Source organism: Chelon labrosus (assembly GCF_963514085.1).
Source record: "Chelon labrosus genome assembly, chromosome: 4".
Taxonomy (NCBI): domain Eukaryota; kingdom Metazoa; phylum Chordata; class Actinopteri; order Mugiliformes; family Mugilidae; genus Chelon; species Chelon labrosus.
Window position 1 is genome coordinate 3,190,793 of NC_140340.1, and position 16,841 is coordinate 3,207,633.

The 16,841-nt window shown below is 39.5% G+C and overlaps 1 protein-coding gene across 1 annotated transcript; it reads right to left on the reverse strand.

Moving 5' to 3' along the window:
* Window positions 1-607: 607 nt before the first annotated feature.
* On the reverse strand, window positions 608-15,029 carry LOC311487008 (butyrophilin-like protein 2). The gene is made up of 11 exons (XM_084543089.1): window positions 14,864-15,029; window positions 12,563-12,901; window positions 10,576-10,908; window positions 9,693-9,731; window positions 7,616-7,894; window positions 7,000-7,332; window positions 6,238-6,276; window positions 4,660-4,938; window positions 4,432-4,446; window positions 1,916-1,999; window positions 608-1,748 (listed from the first exon to the last, which is right to left on the reverse strand). Exons 1-11 carry the CDS (start codon window positions 14,919-14,921, stop codon window positions 1,672-1,674), a joined length of 1,875 nt encoding a protein of 624 aa, XP_084399215.1. The 5' UTR covers window positions 14,922-15,029; the 3' UTR covers window positions 608-1,671.
* Window positions 15,030-16,841: the final 1,812 nt, after the last annotated feature.

Below are 16,841 nucleotides of genomic sequence, written 5' to 3' on the forward strand. Positions count from 1 at the left end.
AACGCTTCATTATTTCTATCAAGAAGTTGAAACAAAACATGACAATAATCAAACTGTTGTCGCTGTGTGATGGCGCCCCCTGGTGCCTGACTGCAGTACGTGACATAAACACCTTTCGTTTCAACTAAACTCAGAAACTAAAGTTTATGTCAAATAATATGCAGCCTGACACAGACACACACACAAAAACACTTTAGGAACAACTAAAAAAAAAAAAACATGAAGAACAGCACAGCACTTGAGTCCTGGTGCATGTTGAGTCTAACTAAAGAATCATTCTCACTTTAAAACATAACTGTTCGACGTCTAACAACTGCACAGTATTTCATATTTAAACTGGAAATATTTAAATGGTAAAAGAGCTGAGAAAGCAGCAACAGTCTGCTGGGATTCAGTTTCATGGTTCAGTGTTGGAAACAAATATCCTCCACTGTTCATGCTCAGCTTGTCAGAAACACTGTTCTTCTAAATCTGAATATTAGTTTTTATTATTTATAGTGAAACAGCTTATTTCATCTAAATGTAATGTTATATTTAATGAATGTAAACGTTGAAAAATATTCTCATAAAGACATGCTACAGATGGAAGTCATTATAGAAACTGATGCTGAAGACAAAATCACTTTTATTATTTTTAAGTGAACATACAAACCCATATTCAAAAACAGCACAGTGTTAAAATAAACTAAAAGACACTTAGACCAGTAATGGTTAATGTGAAGTTAGGTTACCTTGAAGGTTTCATCCTGATCTTCTGGGATTACAGGACACAAACAACAGACTGAGATCAAATCAAGTGTAACAGGGGTTATGTATGTTATTAAATTACACAAAATGTATTTTTTATGTTTGTTTAACATACCTGACAATTGTGAGCTACTTCTCTTCAGGTGGAAACCTCAGCCTGTGTTCCCTGTGTTCCTTTTTCAGGGAACCCCATATTTCTATAAAGGCCCTTGTCCCGCCAACACTCTCCCTCTTGTCTTTGTGCTCTGTGAGAGAGGTGAGCAGTTTCCTTCTTTCCATTTGTTTTATGCTTTACTGGGCCTCGTTTCATGGGTTAATATTAATATATCTATCTGTGTTATGTCCACATTTTAGGGGCTCGCTTGAGGGAGATCAAGCCGATCATTCGTTTGTTCTTATTTTTGTCTTTGTCATCAGGAAATAAAGACGATTGAAAGGACACTGATACGTCGCCTCCGTCCTTCACAAAAAAAAAAACTCAATGTAGAACATTACACCAGTTACACAAGGAAATAAATAATAATAAACCAAAAGACACCCGCTCAGTTTAAGAAAAGTTGAAGCTTAAAGTTCAAACTAAGACCTCACAATATTGTTGGTGGGTGGATAAAATACAAATCTAAACATAATAATTAATGAGCAGATGAAGAACTGATATAAAACAGGATCATGATTTCAAGGAGCTGACAGAAGGTGTAATGTACTCCCAGAGGCCTCTATATCTAAAGTAGAAAAGCACTATTTATGTAAACTTACACCGTTTCACCATAAAATATACATCAGTGACATGGATCCCCTTTGGCACATTCTGCATTTAAATAAAAAAGAAACTCCCTCCTGAATAAGTAAATATTCCGTCAAAATGTCCCACAAATATTTTCACTGAAACTCAGAGTGGTCCTCACAAGAATAGAAGCAGACGAGTCAGACAACCGTAACTTCTCCCCATTCATACAACTCCTGAGTTCTGTTTCGTTGACCGTCTTCACTTTTATGTTTGCCTGCAGAAAGAAAACACAATTATTTCACTTGTCACAGTGTCTGACTCAAATCCATTTCCTCCACCTAGAAGTGTTTTAGTGTCAATCATGTGACTCTGAACACGTAAAACAGAGAAAGAAGCTGTTGTTGTCTGATGATATTTACTGGTAGAAATAATTAAACTTACATTTTAGTTTGACGTAAAGAAAAGTAACAGCAACAGAAATTACACCAAAGATTACTGCAGCGACAACCCATCCAACATTCCAACCTGAAACAGAAGACATGAAGTTAATGACACGCAGTAAAAGAGAACACCAGCATGTGTACATGCTCCTGAAATCTAAACTCTAGCAGTCAGTGCAGATTAAAACCAGGCTCAGTGATGTTAGCATGGATCTAATGTCCAGTTTCCTCCTGCTTGGTTTCACAGCTAACAGCTTGCTTTAGGTTTTGGTGTCAGTAGTGAGGAGGCTGATGTTGTAGCATCCTCCTCTTTCTGAGACGTGTTGTTCATCAGTATGAAGGATGTTTGAATCTCTGTCCTGCCTCTCTACTTTAGGCTTTTCCATGTGACTTCTGCTTTTCCTCCTGCTGTGATCCTGACCTGATCTGAAAACATGTCTGACAGTCTGTCTGGAGGTTTTCTCCACCCTGAGCCGAGGCTGTGATGATGGACTCTGGACTACATCTCAGAAACATCTTCATCTCATCATGCTTCTTATTGGAGCTTTACAACACAACATTTTAGAAAAGGTAGAATCCTCTCAGAGCTCCTAACTTAGCCTAAACATTTGTGATTCCAGAACATTCTCAGAGAACTCTGAGCAAGGAATGGACAGAAACTCTGATCTTAGTGAGGAGGTGTGATGAAAATACACTTTTAGTGATAATGGGCATAGACTGGACTATCAAATCAATAGACTTAATCATAGCATCTAATCTCTATGAAGACATGAATTATATTTTGCATAAAAAGAAAATCTCTTAAATAAATAGTAAGCTATACTTTAAAAATGATCCTACAAAATGTGTGATTAAACTCAGGCCCACTACCACAGTATTCACATGCTGATAGTTGTGGTCATTTTTCATCCATTTGGTATTAACGAGGGTAAAATGTCTCAGCTTTCATCAGTTTCTGTGATTGCTAACCGGCCTCGAAGAAGCAGTGTTGGTTGGCATTCAAATCTTCCATAAACCGAACAGCGATGGAGAAGAAAAGAAGGTCAGTGAGAATAAAAGTGTTTTGAGACGTAGATTTGGCCCCAATGTCATCACTACAAGCCAAGAAGCAGGCATGGAAAAATATAGCACAACAGATAAATGACTCCTTTCTGCTTCAGAAACTCCTAAGCCTCTTAAAAGTCCTCCTCCCTGCTCTGAACAGATCTCACCTTAGGAGCTCTCTGAAGATTCTTTAGGAATGCCTTTTATCTTTACCAGGATCTACTCTGAACTTTGAGGGGAAATTCTTAGAAAACATCATTCATTCATTCATCTTCTATACCCGCTTAGTCCTTCTAAGGGTCACGGGGGTCTGCAGGAGCCTATCCCAGCTGTCATTGGTCTAGAGGGGGGTCCACCCTGGACAGGTCTCCAGTCTATCAGGGCTAACACAGAGAGACACTCACACCTACGACCAATTTAGAATCAATGAACCTAACCAGCATGTCTTTGGACGGTGGGAGGAAGCTGGAGAACCTGGAGAGAACCCACGCAGACACAGAGAGAACATGCAGACTACACACAGAAAGGCCAGCTGGCCCATGGATTCGAGCCGGTGAGGCATCAGTGCTAACCACCTCGCCACTGTGCCGCCCAGAAAACATCATGATTCTAAGAATTTTTACCCAAATTTGGCCACTAGGAGCAACTGTTTGTGCAAGAATCTTTAGGAATATGGGCCCTGGGCTTCTGTCCCCCTTCTCTCAGGTACCTTCAGCCTAATTGACCTGCACTTGTGGACCTCGGCTGACCAATCATCCAGGGCTCCCATATAACAGAACGCTCCACTCTCTGAATGCCTGAGCTGCTGGTCGTGTGTTCCTATGCTGAAAATCATTTATTTTGTGGTTTGTGGAGTGAGGTTGTGAGGATAAATACTTATTTTTTTCCATTCACATAGAACGTCTCTGTCTAAAAGCACTAGGTTTTAGGGTTGGTGCCACCTTTGTATTTATTTTTTGGTTAAGATCCATTTTTGTAGATGAGAGTCATGGAGTCCAGCATCACATTAGGTCCAGTTTTATTGCATGTTTTTTCAGTTTCAGACCACCTCGTCCCACACTCCTCCACACTTGTGTTCCTGTGTTAGTAGTTTTTCTGTTCGTCAATAAAACATTTTTCTTCTCACTCACACAAACTCTGACTCTTTTGATTGTTTGTAGCCTTTATGTCTCCTGTCCACTTTACCATCTAAGGAGTCGTACCGATGAATTATAAATTTAAATGGAAACCGTTCACAATACAAATTAATTGTAAATATTGATTTGACCCAAACAGCAGCAGATCAAATGTTTAAGTGTATGTTAATTTCTTGTTCCTTTGAAAAAAACAGGAAACCATTAATGTTCATTTCAGTAACGTAAAGATGAAATGTTGATCCAATCATTTAGATGGAAGACATAAAACTCATAACGAGACAAGAGGTGAATCTACATCATAGAGGTGAGATCTTCATTAGTCAGAATCAGGACTCACCTTGGATGATGGTCTCTGTTTCAGTTTTTTTTAATAAGATGCAAAAGAGAAAAGAAAACACATGTTAGAGATGTTTGTGTGAAATCAACCAAACGGAAAAAAAATGTGGAAACTAAAATGTTTCCCTGAGAGACATTCAGCTGTTTATGATTTCATTATTCTTTTTCAGACCACATTCAGTCTGAGCACAAAGCCACACTTTAGAGATGCAAATAAAATACCACTCACCGTACAAACAAGTGTGGATCTCTGAATAAATCTGATGTCCATAATCCTCCTGTGTGGATACACAGCGATAGAAGGCAAACGTGGTCACATTAGCCTGGAGGGTAATGTTGTATTGGTCTTCAATTCGAGTGACCACTGGTACTTTGGTGGGAACTGTATTGTTATCACCGTCCAACCATTCCACTTTAGGTTGTGGATAAGCACCTTGAACTTCACACTGCAGCAGAGTCCAGTCCTTTGTTTGCTTCAGTATTGTGATATACGGCTTTGGAGACGAACCTGAGGAAGACAGAATAAATGAAAACCAGCTCAAGATTAGCCTGGACCCATCCCTGTTACTGCTGAGCCAGTCGCGAATCTCTGTCAAGTTCTCCATGATTGACTAAGAGCCTATTCAGTCCTCAACTGAAGTTGAAGCCACCTGCAGAAGTTCTCTGATGACTCTGCAGTGGTTGGGTGTATTAGAGATGGACAGGAGGTGGAGTATGGGACACTGATCAGAGACTTTGTGGAGTGGTCCCAGACAAACCACCTACTCCTGAATGTGGACAAGACCATGGAGCTGGTCATTGACTTCGGGAGGCAGAGGACACCAGTGGAGCCCATCACCATCCAGGGCCTGGAGGTGGAAGTAGTGGACCACTATAAGTATCTGGGCAAGAAGACAAGAAGGGCCTGGGTGGACTCTACTTCCTGAGGAAGCCCAGGTCTTTTAATCTATGCAGCAAGTTGATGGAGACTTTCTACCAGTCTGTACTTTGCTGTGGTTTGTTGGGGAGCAGCACCAGCAGAAAATACATCAATAGGATCCACAAATTGATCTGAAAGGCTGGTCATGTTGCTAGCAGTGAGTTGGAGACATTTGTCTCAGTGAGGGACAGGAGGACACTGGACAAACTGCTTTCCATCATGGACAATCCATCTCATCCACTCCACCGGACCATAGAGGGACAGTGGACTGATCCAGCTCCACTCCCACAGTGAACGCTACAGGACGTCATTCATCCCAAACACAGACACTCACCCTTCTTAATGGACATTATTACACCTTATTATCATTCCTAAGTATATAATATATATTCTTCCATCTCTGTTTCTTGTACATTTGTTCATGTGCTAATTCTGTATATTTTTGCTTATTCTCTTTTTATTTTACTAGATTTTACTCATATTTTATTTTAATTTAATTTAGTTTTATCTTCCTTTTTACTTGTGATTCTAAGTCTGCTTGTTTATCATGCAGTTGAAAGACAATGCTGATATTGGCCCTGGTATCAGATGATAAGGTATGATTATAAATGGTTGTGCCAGGCCCTTCTCACTGTTCCTGTACCACATGTTTAAAATAAAAACATGAATATATGAACCTGTGTGTTAATTGAATAGCTTAGGACTGAACACACAATAACAAGGTACGTTAATACATGACACTAGGCCCAGTTTAATATAAAAACACAATTTTAAACAATATATAGGGGGTCCCTGCTCCATCTCTCTATCAGTTTGGCAGTCCTTGGCCTGAAAAACGTTGAAGACCCCTGACTTACCCATAGTTGAGATTCACTGATCAAGACTCACCTGGAATATTTTCACCTGTCCTGTCTTTTAAGTCACCATCTAAAGGAGAAAAGAAAACATGTTAGAGTTTGTGTGATATCATCAACCTGAGAGTCAGACAGAAGCGAGGAAAAGAAAAGAAAGTGTGACCCTGTGTGTTACACTGATATTTTATAATCCAGAACTAAAAAACAAGCCACAGATTTACAAATGTCCTGTAACATTTACAGAAGAGACTGGTTCATGTCAGTCCAGTGGTCAAAAAGCTGCTGATCCTGGGTTGTTGGATGAGATATAACATGTTAATCTTTAAAGTTCTTCTTCCCTCCTCACAGAGGTTTTTGTCTGTATGTCCCTGACCTTCTGGAGAGGACAACACACTGAGCATTAAAGCCTCTGTGGCTCCATGATGGTTCAGACAAACACAAGCAAGACTTCACTCTCCAGTCATTATCATGGATAATCTAAAACTAGACCCTGAGCACTATTAACATTCAATATGAACATGCTGGCTTTACATTTACACTAGAACTGACAGTAACATAAACAGTAGAGGGTTTTGATTATTTCCAGACAAACACTGTTAGACAGGAACAACTAATGGAGCTGATATTATGGAGATGAAGATGTTGTGCAGCCTGTCAATGAGGCAGGACCTGGACCATGTTAGATGTGTCATTGTGACTGTTTGATGATGATTTGACTTGAGTCCATCTGGGACACATGAACCAGTCGCTTCTGGAAATAATCAGGAGTCTTTAACTGTTTCATGGAAATACTCACCAACAATGAGCTCAATGATCTTTGGTGTGTACCATGTAAGATGTGAAGACAGGCAGTAGTAATATCCACTGTCTGTCTTCTTTGTGTTTCTGATCAGTATGGAGGCATTTCCAAACTTCAGTTGATCTTCAAAATGAAAGACTCGACCTTTGAACTGTGGATCTTGACCTGGACGACCGTTATTAGAATGAAAACCTGCACTGTACAGGAACACATTCTTCTGATCATCTTTCTTCCAGTCAAAGGTATCAGACCTAAGGTCCGTATTTCTGAAGTAAGCGAGTAAAATTACATCTTCATGTTGTTTCACTCTCAACTTGGTGACTGGTGACCCTGGAAGACAAAAACATTTATTGTATTAATCAGTGTGTTCACTTCCAGAGTGATCAGTCACTAACACAGTTTACATGTTTCACCACAGACTGAAAAGAAAGAAATGCACCGGATGGACTGTTACTGACTGACATAACCTCCTCGTCTTCATGAATGTGTCACTATGATGACATATTGCGATTAAACCAGCGGACTGAGCAGTTTCTTTTCAGACCACATTCAGTCTGAGCACAAAGTCACACTTTAGAAAACATGAATAAGATGCAAATAAAATACCACTCACCATACAAATACATGTGGGTCTCTGAATAAATCTGATGTCCATAATCCTCCTGTGTGGATACACAGCGATAGAAGGCAAACTTGGTCACATTAGCCTGGAGGTTAATGTTGTATAGCTTTTTACTTCGAGTGACCACTGGTATTTTGGTGGGAACTGTGTTGTTATCACCGTCCAACCATTCCACTTTAGGTTGTGGATAAGCACCTTGAACTTCACACTGCAGCAGAGTCCAGCCCTTTGTTTGCTTCAGTATTGTGATATACGGCTTTGGAGACAAACCTGAGGAAGACAGAATAAATCAGAACCTGAAGAAAAATGCTTTTGGTTCAACCTGTCTGATTTATGGAATACATTGTCTTTAAAACTTTAAGAGGAAAGAGTCTCCCAGCATTGAACTTTTCTATGCAGCGTTTCACAAGATTAAAGAAATTGAAAGAATGTTATAAATATAAAATATAGTGCAGAGGTCTACAACAGGGGTCCACAACCACCAAGGGGGCCATGGAGGTATTGCAGGGGCGCTCTTTAGTTAATTAGACGATTTTTCTTTATCTTTATCTTTCTTTTTTTTCTCCACATTTATTTTTCTACAAATTTAAAAGTCTTTCAATACACATGAACATCAATCCAGCATATTGCAAAACTGTTGGAGTTGTTGGGCACCACTTCACTGACACCTCAAGATTAGCCTGGACCCGTCCCTCCAAGACTCCTGCACACACAGAGGAGGACACACCCCTGTCGCTGCTGAGCCAGTCACGAATCTCTGTCAAGTTCTCCATGATTGACTAAGAGCCTATTCAGTCCTCAACTGACTAAGATCCCAGACCCAAAGATGCAGAGGCCAGTATCCTGATGATCATACATATTATATGTATCTAAATACATATTATGTGAATGCTAAATCTAGCTTAGGCTAGTGACTGTTGCGAACAGTGCAGCTGACAACTAGGACAGCATGGAAAGACAGCTGAAAGAAGGGAACAGTCCACACTAGGGACTCATTGTGGCAGTAGCCCAGGCTTTAATAAGCAATGGGCTACACCCTACTTCGCTGCAAACTTGAATATTGATAAAATACCCCTAGAGTCAGCGAGAGCAAGGGCGGAAGATGACTCACCTTTGACTGATACGTTTTTTGACTCTGGAACGAACTTGACATTGACCAAAGCAAAGCAAAGCATGTTATTGGAAGCCACTAGTTCAGATGAAGATGGCTAAGCAGGGTCAATGGGTGAACTGGGAGAGTGTGGAGAAAAGGAAGTTGAAGTGGAGAGAGCTTTGGATGATTAATTAATTCATCTGAAAATGTCTCGGTGTCCCATGCTGCTTAAGCAGCGCAGACTTGTGTGGGAAAGGCATATTGGAGCTCCCAGTTATCAGCCTATCAGAGGAGTTTAAGGTTAAGGTTAAACAGTGAACAGTTAACTTAACGAAACATCATTGAAGGGAGGTGCCCACTTGAAAACCCCAATGACATGCTGCATACTGCTGTTGACTAGGCCAGGTATCTGATGTCTTCATGTTGGTTGGTAGCGATATTTTTTTGTTTGGTCAGCTGCTGAGCGGACCATACAAGCCAGCAGCATTTACTTTGTTCATTTAGACTGTAGGTTTAATCGTGCACTGACTGGGTGTTTTACATAATTTGTTTGAGGAATGAGACATACATAAATATTTTCTTGTTAGCTGCTGAGCAGACTGTACAAGCCAGCAGCATTTATTTAGTTCATATCTCATAACACATTGACTGTAGGTTTGTTGGACAGGGCCTCTAAATGTGTTTTGCCTTTTGTTGGGTGGAGAAGGCGGTCATGTGATTATAAATGGCTGTGCCACGCCCTCCTCACTGTACCTGTACCAGATGTTTAAAATGAAAAAAACAGGAATATATGAACCTGTGTGTTGATTGAATAGCTTAGTACTGAACACACAATAACAAGGTACGTTAATACATGACACTAGGCCCAGTTTAATATAAAAACACAATTCTATACAATATACAGGGGGTCCCTGCTCCATCTCTCTATAAGACCCCTGACTTACCGATAGTTGAAATTCACTGATCAAGACTCACCTGGAATATTTTCACCTGTCCTGTCTTTTAAGTCACCATCTAAAGGAAAAAAGAAAACACATGTTTTGTGTGATATCATCAACCTGAGAGTCAGACAGAAGTGAGGAAAAGAAAAGAAAGTGTGACCCTGTGTGTTACACTGATATTTTATAATCCGGAACTAAAAAACAAGCCACAGATTTACAAATGTCCTGTAACATTTACAGAAGAGACTGGTTCATGTCAGTCCAGTGGTCATAAAGCAGCTGATCCTGGGTTGTTGGATGAGATATAACATGTTAATCGTTAAAGTTCTTCTTCCCTCCTCATAGAGGTTTTTGTCTGTATGTCCCTGACCTTCTGGAGAGGACAACACACTGAGCATTAAAGCCTCTGTGGCTCCATGATGGTTCAGACAAACACAAACAAGACTTCACTCTCCTGTCATCATGGATAATCCAGAACCAGAACCTGAACACTATTAACATTCAATATGAGCATGCTGGCTTTACATTTACACTAGAACTGAAAGCACCATGAACCCAGGAACTATAGAGAAACAGATCAAGAGCAGAGGCTCAAAATTAATCTGAGATGAAACTGTTGGAACTTTGGTCACTGAAGACACAAAAAGTGGTTTCATTCAGTGAGAACTCTCAGAACATCAACAGTAGAGGGTTTTGATTATTTCCAGACAAACACTGTTAGACAGGAACAACTAATGGAGCTGATATCATGGATATGAAGATGTTGTGCAGCCTGTCAATGAGGCAGGACCTGGACCATGTTAGATGTGTCATTGTGACTGTTTGATGATGATTTGACTTGAGTCCATCTGGGACACATGAACCAGTCGCTTCTGGAAATAATCAGGAGTCTTTAACTGTTTCATGGAAATACTCACCAACAATGAGCTCAATGTGGGATATTATCTTTGGCCAGTGGTGTGGAAAAATACAGCTGTAATTTCCACTGTCTGCCACCTTTGTGTTTCTGATAACTATGGAGGCATTACCAGACTGCAGTTGATCTTCAAAATGAAAGACTCGACCTTTGAACTGTGAATCTTGACCTCCATGACCGTTATTAGAATGACTGCCTGCTCTGTACTGGAACACATTCTTCTGATCATCTTTCTTCCAATCAAAGGTCCCAGAACTAATGTTGGTAGAGCCGAAGGAACAGGGTAAAATGACATCTTCATCTTCGTTCACTCTCATCATGGTGACAGATGCCTCTGGAAAACAAAAACATTTATTGTAGACTGTAGACAGTTAGACTGAAACATTAGTTCATGAACAGTTTAGAGAACAGTCAGATTTGACTTTTTGTTCCTTTTCAGTCTTGGTGTTTTCAGACTTTGTTGTAACAGTATCATGTTCATCAACAGAAATGTATTCATAAAGAAATATTCAGAGATATAATTCGGGCTTCATAACATATGATACACTGTTGATTATATCCAAGTACTGCATCCAATGTGTTTCAGTTACAACATGGGTGCAGGTGTTCTCTCATCACATCCTCTCCTTCTTGTTATGTTTGAAATGCACATGGGAGCATTATTTGGGTTGTTAGATGAGATATAACATGTTAATCTGTGGGTTTTTAAGTGGAGCTGGAAGTGGATTTCAGTCTGGTTCATGCTGTTACCTCCTGAGTATGTAACCAGGGGATGACGGGAGGAGAACAAAAGAAAATAGTTTCTGGGAAAAAGGAAAGAGACACAGAGACCGATAACTGTGTAAAAAGGATGTTTCTTTATTCAAAAACAAAATACTAATGGTAACTAAGAAAGCTCACAAAACTAAACACAACAGACCACGACCGACAGCCACAAACAAACTAAAGGCGCCACCACACCTGGGGGGAAAAAAGACAAAACGAACCAAAAGCGCCACCACACCTGGGGGGAAAAAGAACACAGGCAAAAGACCAAGAAAGATTACTACTCTCTTTTCCACAGAAAAGATTAGTCAGTACTTCACCGTTCTGATTTCCAGCAAACAAAGTCAACCTCACGCTTCCACCACTGTGGTCCACCATCTCTCTCTCTCCGGGCCGCACCTCTCCTCCACTCTTTAACCAAGATCAGCTGATTACCTGAGTGGAAACGGCTGCTGGTCGGAGGAGGGGCGATCACCTGGAGGAGGAGGAGAGTGGGAGAGAGAGACACAAACACACCACAACAACCATGGCGGTACTAGGACCGTAACACATACTTTCTCAGGAAGTGACCATAAATGTGGTGAAAGGCTTGGTCAACACTGAGGAGCTACAACAATCGTGTTTAAAGTTCATCTTCCCTCCTCACAGAGGTTTTTGTCTGTATGTCCCTGACCTTCTGGAGAGGACAACACACTGAGCATTAAAGCCTCTGTGGCTCCATGATGGTTCAGACAAACACAAACAAGACTTCACTCTCCTGTCATTATCATGGATAATCCAAAACCAGACCCTGAACACTATTAACATTCAATATGAGCATGCTGGCTTTACATTTACACTAGAACTGAAAGCACCATGAACCCAGGAACTATAGAGAAACAGATCAAGAGCAGAGGCTCAAAATTAATCTGAGATGAAACTGTTGGAACTTTGGTCACTGAAGACACAAAAAGTGGTTTCATTCAGTGAGAACTCTCAGAACATCAACAGTAGAGGGTTTTGATTATTTCCAGACAAACACTGTTAGACAGGAACAACTAATGGAGCTGATATTATGGAGATGAAGATGTTGTGCAGCCTGTCAATGAGGCAGGACCTGGACCATGTTAGATGTGTCATTGTGACTGTTTGATGATGATTTGACTTGAGTCCATCTGGGACACATGAACCAGTCGCTTCTGGAAATAATCAGGAGTCTTTAACTGTTTCATGGAAATACTCACCAACAATGAGCAGCATGATCTCTGGTTCATCCCTATCAAGATGTGAAGACAACCCCAGACAGGAGTATATTCCAGTGTCTGTCACCTCTGTATTTCTGATCTCTATGGAGGCATTTCCAAACTTCAGTTGATCTTCAAAATGAAAGACTCGACCTTTGAACTGTGGATCTTGACCTGGACGACCGTTATTATAATGACTGCCTGCACTGTACAGGAACACATTCTTCTGATCATCTTTCTTCCAGTCAAAGGTCTTAGATCTAAGGTCCATATTTGTCAAGTAATTGAGTAAAATTACATCTTCATGTTGTTTCACTCTCATCGTGATGATTGATGTCCCTGGAAGACAAAAACATGTATTGTATTAATCAGTGTGTTCACATCCAGAGTGATCAGTCAGTAACACAGTTTACATGTTTCACCACAGTTAGACTGAAAACATTCAGTTCATGAACAGTTTAGAGAACAGTCAGGTTTATATTGTTGTTCTATCATGTTATAACAGTATCCTGTTTATCTGCAGAAATGCACTGAATGGACTGTTACTGATTGACTTAACGTGACTGACTGAGCAGTTTAAACAGAGCAGGTAAATATTTGTTCAGTTGAAAGTTGACAGATGTAGAATGTGATGAGGACTGATGAAGCAGAGATGAGAAAACCTGCAGAGTTTACTGAGCCACACACCTGCCACTCTAAAAACTGACAGAATCTAAGAGCAGGAATCAAAAAGATAACAGCGCCACCTAGTGGACGAAAGGAGCTGTTACTATAAAGAGGCTGTGCACCTGTGTAGGTCACTAAATCAAACATGTCATTGTGATGTGAGATAGAATCACTGAAATGTTTTGTCCTCCTAGAAGTGGTAGGTGGTTTGTGGAGAGTTTTTGAAACATCAACACTTTATGATGACAAAGAATATTTTACTGCTGAAACATCTTTTTAGAACAAAGTCCTTCTGATTTATCTTTGGACCCTCTTGTTGGTGACAAACCTCATCTTGAGAAACCACAAGATCTAAAAAGCTTCCTGTTATTATGAAGAAGTTCAAGCTCGTCCAACCTGGAGCAGCTGATACATCAGCAACAGTGAAAGGCTGCAAACTGAAGCATCACAGCAACAATATAAAAACAGAAGTAGTAGAAGAGGAGAAACACAGACAGGTATGGACATGAAGCAGAACACTGCAGTCAAACCAGATTTCACTCAGACGTTATTTTCAGTAGAAGTTATAAATCTCTGCAGCAGATTGTTGGGTGGAGCTGTTAGAGGTTATTACAGGAAACCAGACGCCTGACTAATTACTGCTTCAACAAAACAGCCTCAGTGAGAATGAAACCATTTGATTCATCTTCAGAAATAAAGTTACAACATGGGTGCTGGTGTTCTCTCATTACATCCTCTCCTTGTTATTCTTGTTATTCCTATGGTGCACTATTTGGCAGAGCTGTTTCTGCAGCTGATTCTTCCTGCTTGTATTTCTCTTTAGAGTCAAATGATCCGGGACGTGTGGTGAAGGGAGGAAAGTAGTAGTAATAATAAAATAAATGCTGTCTGTCTGTTGGTCTGTGATATAAATTTCTGTGTGATTCTAATAATCAATACAGGTTCAAATCCAGAGAGGGACACGAGTTGAGGCAGCGACGAGCTGAGCCTCACCTTAAATTGTACAATCTCCAACAAACTGGGCTGGGCTCGTTCCTGTGGTTATCTGTCTGTGTGCCACTGATATAATGTTTGTTCTCACTTTTATCATATGTCCTGTCTCTCTATAGTCTAGATAATATAATTCATGTATGACTGTAACATATTTAGTCTTGCTGATGTGACATTAAACCGCTCTGAATGAGAAGATGGAGCCAGAACTTCTGCCTCAAGGAAAAGAGTTTAGAAAATTGTCAACACTGGATTTTCAGTCAAAGTGGTAAATAATGGAAGAGCTTTTGTTGACCAGTCTGTGTTGAAAATGGATCAAATCATTAGAATATGAAGCTTTAACAGATGAATATGTTGATAGAGGTCAAGATTTAGCTTCAGCTTTTATGTAGTATCATTCTATGAAATCCATTTTCATTTTCTACTTTCATAAATCCTGGAGTCTCATGAACCTCAGAGCTCATGTCTCATTTATCCATTGATACCAGGCTACACTTCACACAGAAATACTGGAGTTTTACTTCAGTCATGGAGAATTATTATGACGATCATACGCCTACAACATGTTAATCAGATTATTTTAACAATAACTACTAATAGCGTGACTGTAAAAGTCTGTTTGATTCTTTAAGCAGTAACTCTTACTTGTATGACAGTATGTTATTCCAGACAAAGTCAGGAGAGAGACCAGTAGAAGCTCCATGATGGGACTGAATAGAGACTGGTTAAACTAGTTTCACTTTAGTTTCTTTTTAAATTCTTTCAAAATAAAAGCACGTCAGCTTTTAATGACGTTTAATTTAACAGACACAAGCTTCAACATCGATAGTTGTAGTGTTTTTTGTTTTTTTTTTACAACAAATTATAAAAATATTTTTTTAAATAAGTTGCCATGGATACAGTGACTGCAGGCAGCAACGAGTCCTGTTTTCTATCTGTTGTTCATTCTTTGCTGTGTACTGTTGGCTGTACTGACAAATATCACTGACTTACTCTGATGCTGGAGAAATATTTAAAACCTGGAGATTCTCAGGGAAGATAGAACATGTGTGCTGCAAAACCTGAGCCTTGTTTTTAGTTTTTAAAGTTATGGAAAATGAGACAGAATCAGTCTCAGGGTCAGAGTAGAGTTCCTACTTAAAGACACGAACACACACAAAAAGGCTGAATTAAAAGAGAAATATAGTCAAATGACTAATGCAGAGTTTCACGTAGACAGGTTTAACTCACATTTTTAGAGTAAGGGCGTTGTCAGTATGGAAAAGAGTCACAATTCCCAATGTAGTCGGCAGAGTGAAATCCTTCTTTAAAAAAACATTCATTAAAATTTGTGCTGAATCTATAAATGTTTCTTTATGATTAAGGAGTCATGAAGATTTCTTACCTCTTACACAAAAAGTACCAGCGGCTGATAATGTTGAGTGGTGCCACAGCAGGACCAGGATACAGCAGTGAAGTTATACCCAGCTAACTTTACTGACGGGTGTTAGTTCAAGACTCTGTTCTCCAAATTCTGGATAAATACACTGACCCAGACTAGCTTTTATTATTTAGAGTGAAACAGTTTATTTGATCTAAATGTAATGTTAGATTTAAAGAATGTAAATGTTGGAGCATAAAAACACTTTCATTCCTTTTATTTTTCAACTGAACACACAAACAACCATAACCAATATTGTTTTTATCAAGGTTAGCTTCAAGGTTTACATTTTCTGGCATATTCTTTGACTACAACAAACTAAAACAAGTGAAGATCAATTATTAACACATGGTTTCATTCCATATGTTTCTGTACACTTTAAATTTTAAAATAAAAAGCAAAGTTGAAGCTTAAAGTTCAAACTAAAACCTCACAATACTGTATGAGGATAAAATACAACAGGAAACAGAATCATGAATGAGTAAAAATGAAGAACTGATATAAAATAGATGAAAACATCAGATGGAGTGGAGAGATGAGGAAACTGTGACCTACCACACATTAATACATGAAACAGAAACATGTTTTCAGTCATTCATCCTTAAACTCAGCTCCAGCTGCTGTTTACCTCCATGAAGTCAATCAGATTTTTCTTTGCTTCATTTTCTCCACATTCACTTCGAAATTTATAATCTATTCAGATGAAACCAGGCTATGAGAACGTTTACATCTTAAAGGAACAATCTGACATGTTGTGAAATACTCTTGATTTGCTATGAAGCTAAGCTAACTAGCTGCTGGGTGTAGCTTCATATGAGAGGTATTAATCTGCTCGTCTCTCAGCAAGACACTGAGAAGACGTTTCCCAAAATGTGAGAGCAATAGATATAGGATTTCTATTGTATTTCATTTATTTGTTGTGTTCTTACTGTTGTATAATGTTTCTATATTTTGTATTTACATTTTCTTACTACAGTGCCTTTCCTAACGTGGTATAGTGATTTCCATATTTTATACCTTTTTTCCTTTCCTAACTACCTAAACTGTTGACTCTGAGAGCCCTGCACAAGATTTCCAATGTGCCTGGACTGTTGGTTTATGCACAAATGGCCAAATAAAGAACCTTGAACCTTGAACCTTATTAATAGCGTGCCTCTTTTTAACCATCTCTGTGCCACTGTCTTTTAACTGTCTGCTGCTACA